This window comes from Pseudophryne corroboree (genome assembly GCF_028390025.1).
Source record: "Pseudophryne corroboree isolate aPseCor3 chromosome 3 unlocalized genomic scaffold, aPseCor3.hap2 SUPER_3_unloc_16, whole genome shotgun sequence".
Taxonomy (NCBI): Eukaryota; Metazoa; Chordata; class Amphibia; order Anura; family Myobatrachidae; genus Pseudophryne; species Pseudophryne corroboree.
In genome coordinates, this window is record NW_026967504.1 from 73,736 (window position 1) to 98,424 (window position 24,689).

A 24,689-nucleotide genomic window follows, 5' to 3' on the forward strand; every position below is an offset into this window, starting at 1 on the left:
GCTACACAGTACTGGTTAACTTTCAGGAACTGACTAACCAACAAAGATTCAGCAGCATCTGCTTACCCTGAAAAGAGGCCTTATAAAGCAGGTGCTGTCCACGCCCCACTCAGACCTCACAGAATGTAAACACAAAAACCAGCACCGGATCCCCTGCCATGCACAGAGCCTATAACCACTGCACAGCAAAAGACCCGAACCGGAGTATCAGCTGCGCTCAGGTTACTCCGCTAGCACTTGTCTCCCGGTTGCCATGACGACGTGGCAGCACAGGGCAGGAGACCCTAACACACTCCCTGTGCACAGCGTCTGCTACGCTAAGGGCGTACCCTTGCGGTACCTTTTGCCCCAATTGCGTACTGTGTCTCTTAACCTTCTAAAGTGTTTTAAATAGGATAAATATTATAGACATTGTCACCCTTTAGAATGTTTATTTGAAATTTAGAAACCATACTATCTGTTTCTGACATGTATCTACCTTATGAATTTAGTTTTTAATATATACCTATTGTACTATTTTTAGGAATAAAACTGTTTTATTTATTATATCAACATTGTTGTATTCATCAAATTTAGCGCAGCCTCATTACTCTTTTTCTGTATATTACTTACGGGAGTGACTTCCCCTTTCCTGAGACTGCAGCTTGGCGAAACATCTATCTAAAGCGCCCGAGCACCCCTGGGTAACCAATCTTTCCAAACTGGGTAAAGAGCAGCTTTTAGGAAGGAAATTGGTGAGCGAGTCCTTGTGGTTGACCCTTCTCTGCCTCATGTGGGGTGGATCCTTGGACTCTCCAGTACCTCAGGAGGCTGTGGATTTTTTTTGCCCACTACCTGGTGGTTCTGTGGTCATCTCAGGCCACAAACCTCCCAGATGCCAGGCCTCCAGATAAACATGAAATGGTCATGGAGGTTGTCCTGGACTCTGTGAAGGAGGAGGTGGAAAAAGCAAAGGAAAGTTGTGTCCCTTCTGAAGGGGCAATGGTGGAAATTGTGAATGGTGAAGGGAAGGTTTTTGTGGGTGAAGAGGGAGTTATGCCATATATCCCAGAAGTATGGGTCCTCAGCCTATATGATGTGCCACCATTAATGTGGCCTCTGTCTTGTCCGGGCAAGCTTGATTTATGGGCTTTGTCATTTTTATAAGCAGGATAAAGGCTGAGTTTTTTATTTCTGCAGTAGACTAGAATAAGCCCAGACATTTCCACTTCCATTATACCACCGGAATGTGACGGTCAGTGACCACCGTGCCATCACTTACCTGTATGCTTACACGAAACAGAATGATGGAAAACTTACACGGTTTCTTTACATCTTCTGGGGTCCACTCCGAGATTAGACATTATGGCATAATTACTCAGACGGGAATATAAAACAGAATAAAAAATAAAAGCTTTAATGTAATAATTAGATGCAAACAAAAGCTTTTATTATGAAATACAGAGGAGTATCCGCATCATATAGATGTAACATACAACAAACCACCGCAGATGGAACCCGGGTGACTCTAATGCACACGATAATGTACAGGGTATATATGGACAGGATCTTGTATAAGAAAACATTCAGCACTCCTTATCAAGATGAGTGTCTGCAACAAGTTAGGCAAACTAGAAGAAGTGAAAACACGTTCCAATGGCCGCCATATTGTCGTGCAGCAATACAGATTGTGCAAACTGGTATTAGACATTCACATTTATACAAAGCACAAGATACAAAATAAACAGCAGAAAAAAGACCTAAGCATTTGGGATGTATTATTTAGGAACTAAATAGGAGGTACATTAATGAAAAGCGTGAGTAACAGTCACCAGTCTGCTTGTGAAGGTCTCTAGAGTGGTGGTCTCTTGGACTGTGCAAAGCAGTGAGTTCCATGGTCAGGGCTGCAAAGCTAAACGTTCAACCCATAAATGAATGACAGGAGATTCTTGGTACTGCTCGTAACAGTCCTTCATCTGTAGAAACAAGCAAGCAGGGCAGTAAGGAGGCAGAAGCTGCTTCTAGTACCTTGGACCATGTAATGTTGGGCTGGGAAGGTCAGTTAGCCAAATATGAAATAGATTTTCCATCTTACAGGCAGCCGGTGAAGGGAGTAGAGAATGGGTGTTATGTGGCAGAAACGGGCTGGTTAGGTAACAGCCTGGCTGCTGCATTCTGTACTAGCTGCAAGCTCTGTAACTCTTTTCTGGGTGACCCAGGTAGATGGCATTGCAGTAGTCTATGAACTTCTGAGGGAATCAAGTGCTTGATTCTGGCTATGGTCCACAGATGGAAGAATGAGGATTTGTATGTGGCGGATACCTGATGTCTGTGTCAGCCACAAACCAGGACATCACAAAGATTCAGCACATGTTCAGTATTTTGCAATTCTGAACACCAAAGCATAAATCCAGATGGTTGGTAAAGCTGTAGTCTTGTCCTTTGCTGGTGAGCTTCTATTATGTTTCACAAAGACTGAATCACAGCCAACTGGCATCATCCACCCCTGGCGCTCAGCTAGACAACCATTTAGGATTGGTATTAGGTTCTCAGTACATGGAGCAAAAAGCAGGTCATCTGCATAGCAGTGGTAGACCAGGCCATGATGTCTGATTATATAACCCAGTGGTAGTATGTATCTTTTATAAAGCTTAGGAGATAGGATTGACCCTTGAGGAACATTGGACGACAGTGATAATTATACTCCAGAAGATGTAAATGGTTCCGTACTTGGGTAATGTCTAATATGTTCAACAAGAGCGGATTTATTTCTCTCACAGCATAAAAATGGCTTCTCACCTGTGAAATCGCTGATGTTTAACAAGAATTGATTTCCGTACAAAACATTTTCCACACTCAGAACAGGAATACGGCTTCTCACCTGTGTGACTTCTCTGATGTGGAACAAGATCTGATTTCTGTGCAAAACATTTCCCACACTCAGAACAGGAAAATGACTTCTCACCTGTGTGTCTTCTCTCATGTCTAACAAGATGCGATTTCTGTGCAAAACATTGACCACACTCAGAACAGGAATACGGCTTCTCACCGGTGTGACTTCTCTGATGTGGAACAAGATCTGATTTCAATGCAAAACATTTCCCACAATCAGAACAGGAAAATGGCCTCTCACCTGTGTGAGCACGCTGATGAAAAACTAAAAGTGATTTGTATGCAAAACACTTCCCACACTCAGAACAGGAGTACGGCTTCTCACCTGTGTGACTTCTCTGATGTGTAACAAGAGCTGATGTCTGTGCGAAACATTTCCCACATTCAGAACAGGAATATGGCTTCTCACCTGTGTGACTTCTCTGATGTGTAACAAGAGCTGATGTCTGTGAGAAACATTTCCCACACTCAGAACAGGAATATGGCTTCTCACCTGTGTGACTTCTCTGATGTGTAACAAGACCTGATGTGTGTGCAAAACATTTCCCACACTCAGAACAGGAATATGGCTTCTCACCTGTGTGACTTCTCTGATGTGTAACAAGAGCTGATGTCTGTGAGAAACATTTCCCACACTCAGAACAGGAATATGGCTTCTCACCTGTGTGACTTCTCTGATGTGTAACAAGAGATGATGTGTGTGCGAAACATTTCCCACACTCAGAACAGGAATATGGCCTCTCACCTGTGTGACTTCTCTGATGTATAACAAGATGTAATTTGTATGCAAAACAGTTCCCACACTCAGAACATGGAAATGGCCTCTCACCTGCCTTAGCTGGCTGATGGGTAATAAGCTTTGTGTTCTGTGTAATACATTTTGCATCTATAGAACAGGGAAACACTGTATCTACTGTCAGAGCTGTAACAGATGCACCAATTTCAGAGTGATCAGGAGAACATTTCCCAGGATCAGGGGGATCAGCTGATAGAGGTGGATGTATAATTGGGGTAATGGGGTTATCTCCTGGAGAATCCTGTCTACTGTCATTATCTTTTATGTCACAATCCGGGGATAACATTAGATGTCCTTCTGAGATATTCCTGCTTGTGTGTCCATCTGTTGGAAATTAAATACATTATGGAAATATAAAAGCAGACAAGACCTAGGATACAATATATAATTCTATAACTGACATTTTTTACCTGTAATCATTGCTTTTATGTTTATTACAAAACAAGGATGCTTAGACTGGAGCTTGATCAACACTGAACACTCATGTGGGATTACTAGAGGTGACACGGACGCTCACGTGGGATGACTAGAGGTGACACGGACGCTCACGTGGGATGACTAGAGGTGACACAGACGCTCACGTGGGATGACTAGAAGTGACACAGACGCTCACGTGGGATGACTAGAGGTGACACGGACGTTCACGTGGGATGACTAGAGGTGACACGGACGCTCACGTGGGATGACTAGAGGTGACACGGACGCTCACGTGGGATGACTAGAGGTGACACGGACGCTCACGTGGGATGACTAGAGGTGACACGGACGCTCACGTGGGATGACTAGAGGTGACACGGACGCTCACGTGGGATGACTAGAGGTGACACGGTCGCTTGTGTGGGATGACTAGAGGTGAAACGGACGCTCGTGGGATGACTAAAGGTGACACGGACGCTCACGTGGGATCACTAGAGGTGACAAGGACGCTCACGTGGGATTACTAGAGGTGACATGGACGCTCACGTGGGATTACCAGAGGTGACATGGACGCTCATGTGGGATTACCAGAAGTGACATGGACGCTCATGTGGGATTACTAGAGGTGACATGGACGCTCATGTGGGATTACTAGAGGTGACATGGATGCTCATGTGGGATTACTAGAGGTGACATGGACGCTCATGTGGGATTACTAGAGGTGACACGGACGCTCATGTGGGATTACTAGAGGTGACACGGATGCTCATGTGGGATTACTAGAGGTGACACGGACGCTCATGTGGGATTACTAGAGGTGACATGGACAGTCATGTGGGATTACCAGAGGTTACATGGACGCTCATGTGGGATTACTAGAGGTGACATGGACGCTCATGTGGGATTACTAGAGGTGACATGGACACTCATGTGGGATTACTAGAGGTGACATGACGCTCATGTGGGATTACTAGAGGTGACATGACGCTCATGTGGGATTACTAGAGGTGACATGACGCTCATGTGGGATTACTAGAGGTGTCTTGGGCTTTGCAATAATAAAACAGCAAAGAAGAGACAGTGCTGTCCTGTTTGTGCACTAATAAATAATATATAACCTTTATTAAGTACAGTAAAGTATGTAAAATAAATCAGTGATATATTAAACACAAAGGTAAATGTATAAAGGTGAATAATGTAATAAAAAAACAAGTGTATTTGTTGTTACACGTTGGCATGTATATTATATTGGGTGATAACTGATTCAGTGCTGGTAATCCTGTTCAGTAAGAATAATATTAATATATTACACCCATACGAGAACGGGCTAAATTACATTCAATAATATTGTGGCAGAGTTTCCTCCAGCGGTAATCTCAATGTAACATCATACTGTATGTATAAACACTTTATGGGGGGGATTCAGTTCATCGCAAAAACTCCCTAACCAATTAGCAGCAAAAAGTTATTGGTGATAATTCTCCATAGGTTTTACTGCAAGATTTTAATTCTGCGCACAAATGTCTGCGCACTGAGCAGTTGTGCGGTGTTAGGAGGAACTCTTTTAAAAAGGCTTTTTAGATGTTTCCTACGGTATTGTCTTACTGACCTATAGTTTCCTACTGTATTGTCTTACTGACCTATAGTTTCTTACTGTATTGTTTTACTGATCGAGTTCCCTCTGTAATGTCTTACTGACCTATATAGTTTCTTACGGTATGGTCTTATTGACCTAGTTGCCTTCTTTATAGTCTTACAGTTTTCTTCTGTATTGTCTTGCTGGCCTATAGTTTCCTACTGTATTGTCTTACTGACCTATAGTTTCCTACTGTATTGTCTTACTGACCTATAGTTTCCTACTGTATTGTCTTACTGACCTATAGTTTCCGTCTGTAATGTCTAACTGACCTATAGTTTCTTCTGTATTGTCTTACTGACCTATAGTTTCCTTCTGTATTGTCTTACTGACATATTTTCCTACTGTGTTGTCTTTTCTTACTGTATTGTCTTACTGACCTTTAGTTTACTACTGTAATGTCTTACTGACCTATAGTTTCTTACTGTTTTGTCTTACCTATAGTTTCTTCTGTATTGTTTTACTGACCTACAGTTTCTTAAGTCTTTAAATTGCTGATGTGATGGAGAATGACAGTAATTACACCAACACTTTTGCCAGAGAATTTAGTATTGTCTCATTTGTCTCCAGAAGCTATTGTCCCTATAAATGGGATATTATCTAGGCATTTTATTTGACTGAGCATCTGCTGCCCAGGGGCCCAAACAGACCGTTCACATGGCCCAGGGACCGAACCAGACCCTTCCCCTGGCCCAGGGACCGAACCAGACCCTTCCCCTGGCCCAGGGCCTAACCAGACCCTTCCCCTGGCCCAGGGGCCTAACCAGACCCTTCCCCTGGCCCAGGGGCCTAGCCAGACCCTTCCCTTGACCCAGGGTCCTAACTGAACCCTTTACCCTGGCCCAGGGGCCTAAAAAGACTGATCCCCTGGCCCAGTGGTCTAACCAGACTATATGTTTCTCTGCCCAGTGGCGTTTCCAGACCATTCCCCCTAGACCAGGGGCCTAACCAGACCATTCCTCTGGCCCAGGGACCTAACCTGACTTCTGCTCAGTGTAATAACCAGATAGATCCTCTGCTCAGGGGGTGTGACTGGACTATTCCTCTAGCCACTCCAGCTGATGGCGTAGACCTTTCCGAGATTACAAGGTGTCCAAAGAAGCCGCTTACAGGAATTCTATCCCTCCAAACATGATCCCTACTCTGTAAAGAGGGAGTCTGGATACCTTCTCCAGAACACCCATACAGAATGCCCATAATCAATCTCCTCATGATTTACAAAGCAACTCTATGAGGTATATCTAATATAAGTATATCTATGAGGTCTCTACGCAACGCCAGTAGCTACCTTAGGGAACAATTTGTATCTCTTCACCCTTAAACAGATACAACCTTAAAGGTATCCAGATGTCACACACAGTTCCCATTACTGTTTTAGAAACTGGGAACTACGCAGCCGTTTTGGGTCCTATGTACGGCATGGTCCCCTGAATCTAGCTACCTCCCATGATGCATTGCACACGCATGGGCAGAAAACAGTTGGTGACATCCAGGCCTGTCATTAACTATAGGTATTAGGTGTGGGAAATCGTCCCTCTTGTTATATGGGTGTGCCTATCAGGGAATGAGGACTCTAAGGCGGATTTGTTCCTTACAGAATGTGTATGACCTGTTTATACATGAAGATACTGATTATTGTATTATAGGGTGTAATGACTTGGTCACCATGGTGACTGCCCAGCCAGGTAAGCTATCCTGTGTCTCTTTGGCAGTGTTGCTGTGTGACCTACAGGAAGTCCCAAGGCCGACACCCCACACTGCCCCCTCTCTCACTGGAGGCCATGAACAGCTGAAGGGGCTCTGACATCACAAGTGACTGCAAGGGGTTAATAGCGACCAGTTTTATTGCCCCGAGATGCAAATCCCCCTGTCAATGTGATGCAGTGGGCTTTATTCTAACCTTGTCTTTGTCAGACAGCCAGGCACCAAAATCCGCAGGGGTAAGTGGGGAAAACAGACTGTTCTGTAGCCAGTCCCTTCATTCATATCACCCAAAGCTAGGCCTCAAGGGTGTCACCCCATCAGGTAAAAGTAGAGGTTTTATAATGGCAAACCGAGGACTTTATATGTTAGCTCAGATCACTTCCTGAAACCTGAGATACTGGAACTGTGGCGTCTTGGTTCCTGTCCAGGGGACTCCTCAGGCCAAAGTGGTTTGGACCTGGTAAGGTTCTCAGAGTGTGGTTAATACTGCTGGCCATTCTGTATGTAGTGTATATAGATTGTATTTACTGATTTTACATGTATATACAGTTTGTGTAAAAATAAAATTTTAAACCTACCGGCAAATCTTTTTCTCCTAGTCCGTAGAGGATGCTGGGGACTCCGTAAGGACCATGGGGGTATAGACAGGCTCCGCAGGAGACATGGGCACTATAAAGAACTTTAGATGGGTGTGCACTGGCTCCTCCCTCTATGCCCCTCCTCCAGACCTCAGTTAGAGAACTGTGCCCAGAGGAGACGGACAGTACGAGGAAAGGATTTTTGTTAATCTAAGGGCAAGATTCATACCAGCCCACACCATCCAGACCGTATAACATGGAATAAACGCAGCCAGTTTACAGTATGAACAAAACAGTATCAGCCAAAGACTGATCTTAACTGTAACATAACCCTTATGTAAGCAATAACTATATACAAGCCTTGCAGAAATATGTCCGCACTGGGACGGGCGCCCAGCATCCTCTACGGACTAGGAGAAAAAGATTTACCGGTAGGTTTAAAATCTTATTTTCTCTTACGTCCTAGAGGATGCAGGGGACTCCGTAATGACCATGGGGATTATACCAAAGCTCCAGACCGGGCGGGAGAGTGCGGATGACTCTGCAGCACCGATTGAGCAAACATGAGCACCTCATCAGCCAGGGTATCAAACTTGTAGAATTTTGCAAAAGTGTTTGAACCCGACCAAGTCGCCGCTCGGCAAAGCTGTAAAGCCGAGACGCCTCGGGCAGCCGCCCCAAGAAGACCCCACCTTCCTAGTGGAATGGGCCTTTACCGAATTTGGTAACGGCAATCCAGTCGTAGACTGAGCCTGCTGAATCGTGTTATAGATCCAGCGAGCAATAGTCTGCTTAGAAGCAGGAGCGCCAACCTTGTTGGCTGCATACAGGACAAACAGTGCCTCTGTTTTCCTAACCCGAGCCGTCCTGGCTATATACATTTTTAAGGCCCTGACTACATCAAGGGACTTGGAATCCTCCAAGTCATCAGTAGCAACAGGTACCACAATAGGTTGGTTCATATGAAACGATTAAACCACCTTAGGCAAAAATTAAGGATGAGTCCTTAATTCTGCTCTATCCACATGGAAAATCAGATAGGGGCTTTTATGAGACAAAGCCGCCAATTCGGACACCCGCCTTGCAGATGCCAAGGCCAACAACATGACCACCTTCCAAGTGAGAAATTTTAATTCAACCATTTGAAGAGGTTCAAACCAGTGAGATTTTAGGAACTGTAACACCACGTTAAGGTCCCATGGTGCCACTGGAGGCTGTATGTACAGCACTCCCTTTACAGAAGTCTCGACTTCTAGGAGAAAAGCCAATTTCTACTGAAAGAAAATTGATAGGGACAAAATCTGTACCTTAATGGAGCCTAATTTTAGGCCCATATCCATAGAAAGTGGAGAAAACGGCCCAGATGGAAATCTTTCGTAGGAGCATTCTTGGCTTCACGCCAAGATACATAGTAACATAGTAACATAGTATCTGAGGCCGAAAAAAGACAATTGTCCATCGAGTTCAACCTATTTGTGGTCTCCTATGCATGATGATTTGACTAAAATTTCTGACTGATGCTGCTGTCAGCCGTTGCATTTTATCCCTATTTATAGTAACTATAATGCATGACTATGCACCATAGCCCTGGATATCCTTTTCCAATAGGAATTTATCTAACCCATTCTTAAAGGTGTTGACAGATACCGCCATTACAATTCCCTCGGGCAGGGAATTCCAAACACGTATTGTCCTTACCGTGAAAAAGCCTTTACGCCGTATTGTGCGGAATCTCCTCTCCTCTAACCTGAGCGAGTGTCCACGAGTCCTCTGTGTTGATCTAACCAAAAACATGTCCCGCGCAAGCTCTGTGTATTGTCCCCTTATATATTTGTAGATGTTGATCATATCCCATCTTAGTCTCCGCTTTTCCAATGTAAACATGCCTAGTCTTTCAAGCCTTTCCTTGTATTCCATCGTCTCCATGCCCTTAATTAGTTTGGTCGCCCTCCTCTGTACCTTTTCAAGCTCCAGGATATCCTTTTTGTAGTACGGTGCCCAGAACTGTACACAATATTCAAGGTGTGGCCTCACTAGTGATTTATATAACGGGAGTATAATACTCTCGTCCCTAGCATCAATACCCCGTTTTATGCATGCTAATATCTTATTAGCCTTCTTTGCTGCAGTCCTACTTTGGATACTACTTCTTAGCTTGCTATCTATGAGGACACCTAAGTCCTTTTCCAGTACAGAATCCCCTAATTTTACCCCATTTAGTAGGTAGGTGTAATTTTTGTTCTTGTTACCACAGTGCATTACCTTACACTTGTCTGTGTTGAAGCGCATTCTCCATTTGGCTGCCCATGCTTCTAATTTAACTAAGTCGTTCTGAAGAGACTCGGCATCCTCCTCTGTATTTATAGCCTTACACAATTTGGTATCATCTGCAAAAATTGACACCATGCTCTCTAGACCTTCTGTTAGGTCGTTAATGAAAATATTGAACAATAGCGGTCCTAATACTGAGCCTTGCGGCACACCACTTAGCACTTCAGTCCAAGTTGAAAAAGATCCATTAACCACAACGCGCTGCTTCCTATTATCTAACCAGTTTTTGACCCAAGTGCATATTGTGCTTCCTAGCCCTGATTCTTGTAGCTTGTATATAAGTCTCATGTGTGGTACAGTATCGAACGCTTTGGCAAAGTCTAAAAAGATTACATCCACGTCTTTACCCTGATCTAGGTTTGCGCTTACTGTTTCATAAAAGCCAAGTAAGTTGGTTTGACAGGATCTGTCCTTCATAAACCCATGTTGATTCCTTTTAATGACCTTATTGGTTTCAAGGAACTTCTGAATACTATCTCTTAGAATACCTTCCAATACTTTCCCCACTATAGATGTAAGACTAACTGGTCTATAATTACCTGGTTCAGCTTTACTTCCCTTTTTGAATATAGGCACTACTTCCGCTATACGCCAGTCTTTGGGAACCATACCTGATATAACTGAATCCTCAAAGATCAAAGATAGTGGTTTTGCCAGTTCAGAGTGAAGCTCCATTAGAACCCTTGGATGAATACCATCGGGCCCTGGTGATTTATTAATCTTTAAATGTTTTAATCGGTCACAGACTACTTCCTCGCTTAAATAAGTACCTATCAGTGTGATATTGTCATTATTGAGATTGTGTGTCAGTCCCTGAATTGGGTCCTCTCTAGTGAATACTGTTGAAAATAAATCATTTAATGTGTCCGCTATGTCACAGGTTCTCAAACTCGGTCCTCAGGACCCCACACGGTGCATGTTTTGCAGGTCTCCTGACAGAATTACAAGTGAAATCATTAGCTCCACCTGTAGACCTTTTAAAATGTGTCAGTGAGTAATTATTACACCTGTGCACCTGCTGGGTTACCTGCAAAACATGCACTGTGTGGGGTCCTGAGGACCGAGTTTGAGAACCACTGCGCTATGTCATTATCATTTTTGCTTAAGACTCCCAACTTGTCTTTCAAAGGGCCTATACTCTCCTTTTTTAATCTCTTGCTATTAATGTATTTAAAGAATTTTTTGGGATTCGCTTTGCTTTCCTTTGCTACTAGTTTTTCAGTTTCTACTTTAGCCACTCTTATTTCCTTTTTGCAATTTTTGTTACATTCCTTATATTGCTGAAATGACTCTGCATCCCCGTCAGATTTGTATTTTTTAAATGCTCGCCTTTTCTTGCCCATAAGTTCCTTAATCTTTTTGTTAAGCCACATCGGTTTATGATTTTTATTCCCTTTTTTGCTACTCATAGGAATATATTTGAGTGTATTTTTAGCTAGCAGGAATTTTAGTACCTCCCATTTCTCCGTAGTATTTTTTCCTAAAAACAAACCTTCCCATTCAATATCCCTGAAAAATACCCTCATCATTTCAAAGTTGGCTTTGCTAAAGTCCTAGTTGAGCCAGTATAGGGCTGTAGTTGGACTAGGTAGTTATCATTTAGTATGTTTAAAAACATATTGCCCCTAGCAGTATCACATGAATCATTTTTCCAGTTTATCTCTGGATAGTTAAAATCTCCCATCACTACTATGGGGTAAATTTACTAAGGTCCCGATTTTGACGAGATGCCGTTTTTTCTTCAAAGTGTTATCTCGGTAATTTACTAAACTCAAATCACGGCAGAGATGAGGGCATTCGTATTTTTTTGGAAGTAGTTGTAAAAAAATACGAATGAATACACCATCGGTCAAAATACGCCAGCAAATTAGTAGAACTCGGTCATTTACTAAAAAGTGCAAATCTCCAAAGAGGAAAACACTGCCGTGAAAAATTACAAATCGCAAAAAAGTGCTAAAAAAAAGCAGACCTGATCCTGATCGGCTGTGTGCTCCTGTCCTCACTGACAGGCGGCACACGGCAGTGTTACAATGTAGCGCCTATGCGCTCCATTGTAACCAATGGTGGGAACTTTCTGCTCAGCGGTGACGTCACTTTAGGTCAACCGCAGGGCAGAAAGTTCCCAGCATTGGTTACAATGGAGCGTATAGGCGCTACATTGTAACACTGCCGTGTGCCGCCTGTCAGTGAGGACAGGAGTACACAGCCGATCAGGAGAGTGCTACAACGTGGCGCTCCCTGATTGGCTGAAGAAACCCACTTAGACAGAAGTCAGAGTGGGTTTCTGGCATTCGGGGAAAGGAGTCCCATGTGAAAACATGGGGCCCCTTTCAGTTCATGGCTCGTGTATGCGGTTTGTTATTTTATTCAAGTACGTGGATTACACATGGATGCGAGGAGGAGCCTGGGACCTTGGATCTGGTGAGTAGAATTTTTTCAACAGGTACCCCTTGGATTCTACTGGAGAAGAGGACCGACCTGCGTGTGAACATAAGGTAAGTATGTATGTATGTTTGTGTGCATGTATGTAATAAATCTGTACTTTCAAGGTGTGTGTGTCTTGTCTTTTTTTGGGTATTTTTTTAGTAGTATTACTACAGGTACCAGCAGGCCCGTTTTTCCGCCGCATGCTGGTACTTGTGGTTCTCCAAGTACCAGCATGCGGGGGAGGCTTGCTGGGCCTTGTAGTACTGCTACTAAAAACAATATCTTTACATTATCACAAAAGGCTATCAGCCCCCCCATCCGCAGCCCATTGGATGGGGGGGGGGGGGCAGGCTCGGGCTTCACCCCTGGCCCTTGGGTGGCTGGGGGGGGGGACCCCTTGATTGAAGGGGTCCCCACTCCCCCAGGGTACCCCGGCCAGGGGTGACTAGTTGGATTTTTGATGCCACGGCCGCAGGGCACTATATAAAAGTGACCCCCGGCTGTGGCATTATCTGTCCAGCTAGTGGAGCCCGGTGCTGATTTTTAAAATACGGGGGACCCCTACTCTTTTTGTCCCCCGTATTTTTGGAACCAGGACCAGGCGCAGAGCCCGATGCTGGTTGCTTAAATATGGGGGAACCCCTGTCATTTTTTCCCCCATATTTCTGCAACCAGGATCGGCTCAAAGAGCCCGAGGCTGGTTATGCTTAGGAGGGGGGATCCCACGCATTTTTTTTTTATGATTTGACATTGTTTAATTAAAAAAAAAAAAAAAAAATGAACCCCAGCACGGATCACACAGATCTGGCCGAGATTCATTGTAAAAAAAGTCGGCAGTGTTTTGCTAATCACTGCCGTAAAAATATAAAAAAAAACACGAATGACATCGACATCGGAACAAAAGAAAAACCTGAATACGAAAGCTTAGTAAATTAGTCGTAATAAATTCAAAAAGTTGCAGTTTTACACTTTCGATGTCATTCGTGATTGAACTTTGACCTTTTTCCGGAAATTACGAATGTTAGTAAATTTACCCCTATGTCTCCTACTCCTGCTGCTTTTTCAATTTGCTTTAGTAACAATTCATCATCAGATGCGTTGATACCAGGCGGCCTATAGCATACACCCAATACTAACTTTTTTGTTCCTTTTTCCCCGCATGCAATTTCTACCCATAATGTCTCAACAGTGTCTACAGTCCCCTCCTGACGATCTTCCCATATATTAGGTTTTAAAAACGGCTTTACGTACAGACACACCCCTCCACCCTTTTTATTTAGTCTGTCTCTCCTAAACAGTGTATAGCCCTCTAGATTGACTGTCCAATCATGAGATTCATCCCACCAAGTTTCAGTAATGCCTATAATATCATACTGTTTGCTTGCTGCAAGTATTTCTAGTTCACCCTTTTTACCAGTAATGCTTCTGGCGTTTACATACATACAACTAAGATAAGTATTTTCCCTTGCGTTAGGGACATCTTTCACCTTATGTGGCAAGGATGACCTGTAATCGTCATTGGTTAGTGCTTTGGTAAAATCCCTTTTAGTACCCATGTTAGTAACCTTACCGCCTGCTCTTACCCTCCCCCCAACTTCTCCCCCATTTCGTTTACTACTGCCGTCCCCACTATTCTCACTGCATGACCTGTAGTTTCTAGCTAAACCCTCCCCCCAGGCTCCTAGTTTAAAATCTCCTCCAACCTTCTAACCATCCTTCCCCCCAGCACCGCTGCCCCCTCCTCAGTCAGGTGAAATCCGTCACGACAAAAGAGATGGCGCCTGACTGAGAAGTCCGCCCAGTGTTCCAGGAACACAAACCCCTCTTTCCTGCACCAATCCCTAAGCCACACATTTGCCTCCCTAATCTCCCTCTGCCTCCCTGGACTAGCGCGTGGCACTGGTAATAATTCAGAGAATATTACCTTAGATGTCCTTGCCTTCAGTTTCTTTCCTAAGTCCCTATAGTCTTTCTTAAGGACATCCCACCTTCCGCTAACTTTGTCATTGGTGCCAGATACGGTGATAATGTTTCACCGTCACCTCCTTCCTAGCCTTTATCAGAGTAGGGATGACTTCTTCCGGAATGCCCTTCCCAGCTAGGATTCAGTGTTCAACCGCCATGCCGTCAAACGTAACCGCGGTAAGTCTTGGAACATGCAGGGCCCCTGTTGCAACAGGTCCTCTCTGAGAGGAAGAGGCCATGGATCTTCTGTGAGCATTTCCTGAAGATCGCAATACCAGGCCCTTCGAGGCCAATCTGGAACAATGAGAATTGTCTGCACTCTTTTTCGTCTTATGATTCTCAATATCTTTGAGATGAGTGGAAGAGGAGGGAACACAAAGACCGACTGAAACACCCACGGTGTCACCAGGGCGTCCACTGCTACTGCCTGAGGGTCCATTGACCTAGCACAATACCTCCGAAGCTTCTTGTTAAGGCGTGACGCCATCATGTCTATTTGAGGAAGTCCCCAATGACTTGTTATCTCTGCAAAAACTTCTTGATGAAGTCCCCACTCTCTTGGATGGAGATCGTGTCCGCTGAGGAAGTCTGCTTCCCAGTTCTCCACTCCCGGAATGATGACTGCTGCCAAAGCGCTTATGTGATTTTCCACCCAGCGAAGAATCCAGGTGGCTTCCGCCATTGCCACTCTGCTCCTTGTCCCGCCTTGGCGGTTTACATGGGCCACGGATGTGGCATTGTCTGATTGAATCAGAACCGGTAGGTCGCGAAGAAGAGTCTCTGCTTGACGTAGGCCATTGTATATGGCCCTCAATTCCAGTACGTTGATGTGTAGACAAGCCTCCTGGCTTGACCATAGTCCCTGAAAGTTTCTTCCTTGTGTGACTGCTCCCCATCCTCGGAGGCTCGCGTCCGTGGTCACCAGAACCCAGTCTTGAATGCCGAACCTGCGACCCTCTAGAAGGTGACCACTCCTCAGCCACGACAGGAGAGACACCCTGGAACTGGGGGACAGGCTTGTTTTCTGATGAATTTGAAGATGGGACCTTGACCACTTGTCCAGAAGGTCCCACTGAAACGTCCTCTCATGAAACCTGCCGAAGGGGATGGCTTCGTAGGTCACCACCATTTTCCCCAGTACTCGAGTGCATTGATGGACTGACACTCTTTTCGGTTTTAACAGGTGTCTGACCATGTTCTGGAGTTCCTGGGCTTTATCCATTGGGAGAAAAACCTTCTTCTTCTCCGTGTCCAGAATCATGCCTAAGAAAGATAGCCGAGTCATTGGAACTAACTGTGACTTTGGTAGATTTAGAATCCAGCCATGTTGCTGCAGCACTCTCAGGGAGAGCGACATGCTGTTCAGCAACTGATCTCTTGATCTCGCTTTTATCAGGAGATCGTCAAGTACGGGATAATTGTGACTCCCTGCCGGCGCAGGAGCACCATCATTTCCTCCATTACCTTGGTGAAAATCCTCGGGGCCGTGGAAAGCCCAAACGGCAACGCTTGAAACTGGTAATGACAGTCCTGTACAGCGAATCTCAGGTACGCCTGATGAGGATATATGGGGACATGAAGGTATGCATCCTTTATGTCTAGTGACACTATAAAATCCCCCCCTTCCAGGCTGGAGATAACCGCCAGGAGCGATTCCATCTTGAATTTGAACTTTTTCAAGTACAGGTTTAGGGATTTTAAATTTAGAATGGGTCTGACCAAAACATCCGGTTTCGGGACCACAAATAGGGTTGAATAGTACCCCGTCCCCTGGGAACCTCGACAACCACTTGTTGTTGACACAGTTTTTGAATTGCAGCTAAAACTATCTCCCTTTCTGGGGAAGAAGCTGGTAAGGCCGATTTGAAAAACCGGCGAGGAGGCACGTCTTCGAATTCCAGTTTGTAGCCTTGGGATACAATTTCCATTGCCCAAGGATCCCCATCTGACTGGACCCAGACGTGGCTGAAGAGTCGAAGACGTGCCACCACCGGCGCGGACTCCCTCAGTGGAGCCCCAGCGTCATGCGGTGAATTTAGTAGAAGCCGGGGAGGACTTCTGCTCCTGGGAACTGGCCGTAGCAGGCATTCTTTTCCCTCTACCCTTACCTCTGGTGAGGAAGGAAGAGCCCCGACCTCTTCTGGACTTATGCGACCGAAAGGACTGCATCTGATATTGCAGCGTTTTCTTTTGCTGTGGGGAAACATAAGGTCGAAAAGTAGATTTACCCACGGTAGCTGTGGAAACCAGGTCCGCGAGACCATCCCCAAATAAATCCTCCCCTTTGTAAGGCAAAACTTACATATGCCTCTTTGAGTCGGCATCACTCGTCCATTGGCGGGTCCACAAGGCTCGCCTAGCAGAAATCGCCATGGCGTTGGCTCTCAAACCTAGCAGACCAACGTCTCTCTGAGCGTCTCTCATATACAAGACTGCGTCTTTAATGTGACCTAAGGTCAATAAAATGGTATCCCTATCCAGGGTATCAATGTCAGCTGACAAAGTATCCGTCCAAACTGGTACAGCGCTACAAACCCAAGCCGACGCTATTGCCGGTCTGAGCAAGGCACCAGTATGTGTATAAATTGATTTTAAGGTAGTTTCCTGCCTGCGATCAGCAGGATCCTTGAGGGCTGCTGTGTCTGGAGACGCCAGCGCCACCTTTTTGGACAAGCGCGTTAAAGCCTTGTCCACCCTGGGTGAGGATTCCCACCGTAACCTGTTCTGCGCAGGGAAAGGGTACGAATTATTTTGGGAATCTGCAGTTTCTTGTCTGGAGTTTCCCAAGCCTTTTCAAATAAAAATACAAAACTGGTATAGTAATGTTAAAAGGTATAAAACGGGGGGGGGGGGGGGGGGGGGGAATAGGGGTACTGGCGACAAGTGTGGCTAAAAACTATGTTTTTAAAAGCTTAAAATTAGAAGCCAAAAAAGTTATAAAATTTATAAAAATACTTTTAATATATATGAGAGTAAAAAACAGTTTCCAATAAAGGTTTTTTTTAAAAACAAAAATATTAAAGATATATAAACAATTTTTGTCCATAAATGAGAAATATAAATACACTTAAAAGGATAGGAATTCAAAACTTAGCTAAGTGAATACTGGATGGTCAATATAAGCCCAACGCGTTTCGTCTCAACAGACTTCTTCAAGGGGTCCCTTTGAAGAAGTCTGTTGAGACGAAACGCGTTGGTCTTATACATTTTATAACTTTTTTGGCTTCTAATTTTAAGCTTTTAAAAACATAGTTTTTAGCCACACTTGTCGCCAGTACCCCTATCACCCCCGTTTTATATATATATATATATATATATATATATAAAAGCCAGTCCCTTGAGGTTTATTATTGCTGCCCAGGGCGCCCGCCCTGCGCCCTTACAGTGCCCGCTGTGTGTGTATGTGTGGGTGCAATGGCGCGGCTCCGGGACGAACGGCGAGGGTGAGACCTGCGTTCCGACCCTCTGGAGCTAATGGTGTCCAGTAGCCTAAGAAGCAGAGCCTATCACTTAAGTAGGTCTGCTTCTCTCTCCTCAGTCCCTCGTAGCAGGAAGCCTGTTGCCAGCAGTGCTCCCTGAAAATAAAAAACCTAACAAAAGTCTTTTTCAGAGAAACTCAGGAGAGCTCCCCTGTAATGCACCCATTCTCCTCTGGGCACAGGATCTAACTGAGGTCTGGAGGAGGGGCATAGAGGGAGGAGCCAGTGCACACCCATCTAAAGTTCTTTATAGAGCCCATGTCTTCTGCGGAGCCCGTCTATACCCCATGGTCCTTACGGAGTCCCCAGCATCCTCTAGGACGTAAGAGAAATAGAGGTATCATTTGTATCTTTGCTATTGTGTGTCCTGTGTGATCTGTAGGACTTGGAGAAGGAACCAGGGTGCCAGTTTGGCACATACATAGACCTAGGACCTTCACATTTGGTGGCAAGCAGTGGGTATTGCACAACTACACCTTCCCATTTGCTGATATGGAAGATGGACACCTATTAACCAGCTGGCAGGGGATCTATGAGGACTGTGTCCAAGAGGCGATAACCATGGATGGGGTATTATTGTCCTACTTCCTGACCACCAGTGGAGGGTGACATCATGCCCCAGGCTGACCAGCATATTCAGCTGACAAGACAATTCTGAATTATTGTTCCCACTTAGCAATTTAGAGAGTGAGGAGCTGAAATCTGAGTGCTGGTCTGTACCTTGTGGTTTAGAAAGGACACGTGTATCAGAGGCTGATAACCCAAGATCAGAGCAGGAACTAGATGGGGATATGTTGCGCTACTGTACTTTCATGGCATCTACAGAAATAGCATTTTTTTTTTACCAAAATGGTCTTCGGTCTGACGTGGCACACTGCCTGATTTATACTGATGACCTATTGGTTGTAGTAGACTGCTGCCAGATTTGTGCAAACTGAAGAAGTCAGCCTCCCACCCCGGGTCCCCCCAGGAGGAGGCCTGCACCATCAGGCTGATGGCTTATCTTCAGATTTGAAAACCGGTCTGGTAGCCCAATACCATTTAGTTTTTCCAGACCTGTTGGATTGGGACTGTTTGCCTTTACCCTTTCCTTGATTCGGAAAGGACCGGAAAGCTGGAAACTAGGTTTGAAATTTTGTGTGAAAGGACACTTTCTTAGAGTCTGATTCTGACTCCAATATACTGTTAATTCCTTACCAAAAAAATATCTCCAGTAAGCAAAGATAAGACCCCAGAATCTTCCTGGATTCTGAGTCAGCTTACCATGTACATAGCCAACCCGCTGCTGTCTGAGAGGCCATTGTACCCATATCCAGGTCCACTTATCGCTGCCTGTTTGATATGTGCAATATGGGACCTTTGCTCTCTAGATGCCACTAAAATATCCTCCTTCGATGCATCAGCCCAAGCCATGGCTGGTCTAACGATTGTACAAGACAAAAGAAAAAATGGTCTTTAGAAAACCATCAACTCTTCTATCCGTGACATCATTTATTGATGTTGAAAACAAAAGTAATGCAGATTTTCGCACCAATCTAAGACCTGCGAATCTACTTTGGGAACCACCTGCCTTTTTTTTTTTAAACAGTCTCCAGCTGGACGAGGATAATTGGAATTCCCAGTGGGCGAAAGTAGATCATGACAAATCGGGACCACAGGCATTTAGAGCACCTAGCAACCACCAATCGTTCCAAACGCACCAGGAACTGCACCAACAGTACAATGCCGGACCCAGCCAAACAGTCCCACAGTCCCAGATCTGGTGAATTGGAGGGCCACGAGAGATGTGGTGGCACGTCAGACTGGTGCTCTTAAAACCAATCCAAGCCTTCGGTCACTGTTCCACCGCTGAGCGCATACCTAAAGGTTAACACTAATGCTATAGCTGTTTTTATGGTAATTATTTTGGGCAATAGAGTAGGACCTGCAGTATAGTGGGGTCCCTTGTCGGGAGCTGCAGGCTTAAATGCACTGAGCAATACATGAACTAAAACTCCACTGTTTATTATTGTTAGTTAATATAGTGAGTGCAGGACACATTTATGTATGTAGTAAGGCTACTGGGAGACCTTAGATGGAGCAATATTGGATCTGGCCATTACATTCCCTAAAGTCATAACCTCAGAACTGCACAGAGCAGGAACTATTATTCACAAGTAATTAGGAATGTGTTCATTATGAACAAGTCCACAATTACTTCTGAAGGTTACACAATTATTTCAGGTCTACGCAACTGATATTTGAGGATAAAGCCTTTAACAGAAAACACCCCTGAAGAAGTCACTATTGAAGAAACGCGTTGGGTGATTTAGAGTGAATTGGAGTGGATAAGAACAAGCCCGCCCATGCAAGGGTGACAACAAGTGCAAAATGCTTGTCTTATGATTATACAGATATGTACTTGTGATAAGCTTTTACTCTGTTTTACTTGAAGTTCTAGATTCAAATTTCATTTTATTTCTGAATCTTATACGAATTGTATTTGGTGAGCTCAGGTCTACTGTATAGCAGGAAATATTTCATACCTGCATCATCTAACAAAATGCACATAAATTAGGCACTCCACAAAAAACAATACTAATTATATTATATACACACTTATATACACATTTATATATAATCACTAATAATAAACTTCTGCTTGTTACTTTTCATAACATTATAGTGTTGTGTGTAATAACTCTCTACATGTGATGTTTGTCATGGATAGCCTTGTGTTAGAGTCTCCCAACTGAGAACAGGGCTGATGGCGGAGGAGGGTGTAGAATAAGAGATTGCTGTAGTGACTGAGCAATGAGAATATGTGACTTCTGTAATAAGTGTTTATTACTCACCTGTGCTGATATCTGTAGGGATCTCCTCCTCCTTACACTGCTGATCACCCCTCACATACGTCTCTTCTTTTCCCTCTATATCTTCTGCCTTCATATCAGTCACATACGTCTCATCTTCTCCCTCTGTATCTTCTGCCTTCATATCAGTCATATACGTCTCTTCTTCTCCCTCTATATCTTCTGCCTTTATATCAGTCACATACGTCTCTTCTTCTCCCTCTGTATCTTCTGCCTTTATATCAGTCACATACGTATTTTCTTCTCCCTCTATATCTTCTGCCTTTATATCAGACAGACGTTCTTCCTAAATTACCCAAAAAATAGGATTTTAATACCTACCGGTAAATCCTTTTCTCTTAGTCCGTAGAGGATGCTGGGGTCACATCAAGAACCATGGGGTATAGATGGGATCCACAGGAGACATGGGCAATTTAAGACTTTCAAAGGGGTGTGAACGGACTCATCTCTCTATGCCCCTCCTCCAGACTCCAGTTATAGGAACTGTGCCCAGAGAGACTAACATTTCAAGGAAAAGGATTTATTGTTAAACTAATGTGAGATACATACCAGCTCACACCTCAAGCACGCCGTGCAACATGGCATTTAACACAACGCAAGTCAACGGCATGAACATCATCAGCAACAGACCGACTATAAACGTAACACAACATGTGTGTAACCACAACTAAAAACTGCAGATACAGTACGCACTGGGACCGGCGCCCAGCATCCTCTACGGACTAAGAGAAAAGGATTTACCGGTAGGTATTAAAATCCTATTTTCTCATACGTCCTAGAGGATGCTGGGGTCACATCAAGAACCATGGGGTTATACCAAAGCACTAGAACGGGCGGGAGAGTGAGGATGACTCTGCAGCACCGAATGACCAAACATGAGGTCCTCATTAGCCAGGGTATCAAACTTGTAGAACTTCGCAAAGGTGTTTGAACCCGACCAAGTAGCTGCTCAGCAAAGTTGCAATGCCGAGACCCCCCGGGCAGCCGCCCAGGACGAGCCCACCTTTCTGGTAGAATGGGCCTTTACCGATTTCGGTAACGGCAATCCAGCCATAGAATGAGCCTGCTGAATCGTAGGACAGATCCAGCGCGCAATAGTCTGCTTGGAAGCAGGAGCCCCAATTTTATTGTGAGCATACAGGACAAACAGAGCCTCCGTTTTCCTAAACTGAGCCATTCTGGCGACATATATTTTCAAAGCTCTTACTACATCGAGAAACTTTGATTCCAGCAAGGCGTCAGTAGCCACTGGCACCAAAATAGGTTGGCTCAAGTGTAACGTCGAAACCACTTTCGGCAGAAACTGCTGTCGAGTCCTCAATGCTGCTCTATCTTCATGAAAGATCAAATAAGGGGTCTTGTGAGACAAGGCCGCCAATTCAGACACCCACCTTGCGGATGCCAAGGCCAACAGCATGACCAGTTTCCAAGTAAGAACACCACGTTAAGATCCCACGGTGCCACAGGGGGCACAAAGGGAGGTTGGATGTGCAACACTCCTTTCACGAAGGTCTGAACTTCTGGAAGAGAGGCCAATTGTTTTTGGAAGAAAACCTATAAGGCTGAAATTTGAACTTTAATTGAGCCCACTTAAGGCCCGCATCCATACCGACTTGTAGAAAATGGAGAAAACGTACTAGCTGAAAGTCTTCCGTAGGAACCTTCCTGGATTCACACCAAGACACGTATTTTCTCCAAATACGGTGGTAATGTTTAGACGTTACTCCCTTTCTGGCCTGAATAAGAGTGGGGATAAGTTCCTCGGGAATACCCTTCCGGGCTAGGATCCGGCGTTCAACCTCCAAGCCGTCAAACGAAGTTGCGGTAAGTCTTGGAACACGCACCTGCGGTAACTGATCCTCCCCCAGAGGAAGAGGCCAGGGATCTCCTACGAGTAATTCCAGAAGATCCGGATACCAAACCCTTCTTGGCCAGTCTGGAACAATGAGGATCGCTCGAACCTTTGTTCTTCTTATGCTCTTTATCACTTTTGGAATGAGTGGAAGCGGAAGAAACACGTACACCAACTAAAAACACCCACGGTGTCACTAGGGCATCCACTGCTATTGCTTGAGGGTCTCTTGACCTGGAAAAATATCTCTGAAGTTTCTTGTTGAGGCGAGACGCCATCATGTCTATTTGAGGAATTCCCTTAAAGACTTGTCACTTCTGCAAAGACCTCTTGATGAAGACCCCACTCTCCTGGATGGAGACTGTGTCTGCTGAGGAAGTCTGCTTCCCAGTTGTCCACTCCTGGAATGAAGATCGCTGACAGAGCGCTTGTATGCCTTTCCGCCCAACGGAGCACTTTTGTGGCCTCTGCTATTGCCGCTCTGCACTTTGTTCCGTCCTGGTGGTTTATGTACGCTACTGCTGTTATGTTGTCCGACTGAATCAAGACGGGCCGATTACGAAGATGTTCGCTTGCAGAAGGCCATTGTGAATCGCCCTTAACTCCAGAACGTTTATGTGTAGACACATTTCCTGGCTTGACCATCTTCCCTGGAAGCTTTCCCCCTGCGTGACTGCTCCCCAGCCTCGGAGACTCGCATCCGTGGTCACCAAGATCCAGTCCTGGATCCCGAACCTGCGTACCTCTAGGGGGTGAGAGCTGTGCAGCCACCACAGGAGTGAGATTCTGGTCTTGGAAGGCAGGGTTATCCTTCAGTGCATGTGCAGATGGGACCCGGACCACTTGTCCAACAGGTCCCACTGTAACACTCTGGCATGGAATCTGCCAAACTGAATGGCCTCGTAGGTTGCCACCATCTTTCCCAGCAACCGAGTGCATCAATACTCTTGCTGGTTTCAGCAATTGTTTGACCAGACATTGAAGTTCCAGAGCCTTTTCCACTGGAAGAAAGACTCTCTGTAATTCTGTGTCCAGAATCATTCCCAAAAACGACAGCCGTCTCGTCGGAACCAACTGTGATTTTGGCACGTTTAGGAGCCAACCATGTTGCTGCAGAATTGTCAGGGAGAGAATAATGTTCTGCACCAATTGGTCCCTGGATCTCGCCTTTATCAGGAGATCGTCCAAGTACGGGATAATCGTGACTCCTTGTTTGCTTAGGAGAACCATAATTTCGGCCATTACTTTGGTGAAAACCCTCGGAGCCGTGGACAGACCAAATGGCAACGTCTGAAATTGGTAATGACAATCCCGAACTGCGAACCTCAGGTAAGCCTGATGTGGGAAATAAATGGGAACATGCAAGTAGGCATCCTTTAGGTCTACCAACACAATAAAATCCCCTTCCTCCAGACTGGAGATCACTGGCCGGAGAGATTCCATCTTGAATTTTAATTTTTTTAGGTAGAAATTGAGGGATTTGAGGTTCAGGATTGGTCTGACTGAGCCATCTGGCTTAGGGACCACGAACAGGCTCGAATAAAAGCCTTCTCTCTGTTGCGACGGAGGAACCCTGACTATGACTTGATTGTGACACAATTTTTGTATTGCGGCGCATACCACCTCCCTGTCTAGAAGAGAAGCTGGTAAGGCTGATTTGAAAAATCGGTGAGGGGGGACGTCTTGAAACTCCAGTTTGTACCCTTAGGACACTATTTCCAAAACCCATGAGCCCAGAACTGACTGAAGAGCCTGAGACATGCTTCCACTGGTGCAGACTT

The 24,689-nt window shown here is 45.0% G+C and overlaps 1 protein-coding gene across 1 annotated transcript; it reads right to left on the reverse strand.

Moving 5' to 3' along the window:
* Window positions 1–1,734: 1,734 nt before the first annotated feature.
* LOC134983468 (gastrula zinc finger protein XlCGF17.1-like) lies at window positions 1,735–19,617 on the reverse strand. Its single transcript, XM_063949140.1, has 2 exons — window positions 19,475–19,617; window positions 1,735–3,663 (listed from the first exon to the last, which is right to left on the reverse strand). Exons 1-2 carry the CDS (start codon window positions 19,615–19,617, stop codon window positions 2,775–2,777), a joined length of 1,032 nt encoding a protein of 343 aa, XP_063805210.1. The 3' UTR covers window positions 1,735–2,774.
* Window positions 19,618–24,689: the final 5,072 nt, after the last annotated feature.

Excerpts from the sequence above, each read along its gene's own strand:
- LOC134983468 (XM_063949140.1), bottom strand. The coding sequence starts at position 19,617 with ATGGCTTGGGCTGATGCATCGAAGGAGGATATTTTAGTGGCATCTAGA. Across the intron at positions 3,664-19,474 it reads GACAGCAGCGGGTTGGCTAT|TTTTGCATACAAATTACATC; the intron begins GTACATGGTAAG and ends GTGTGGGAACTG.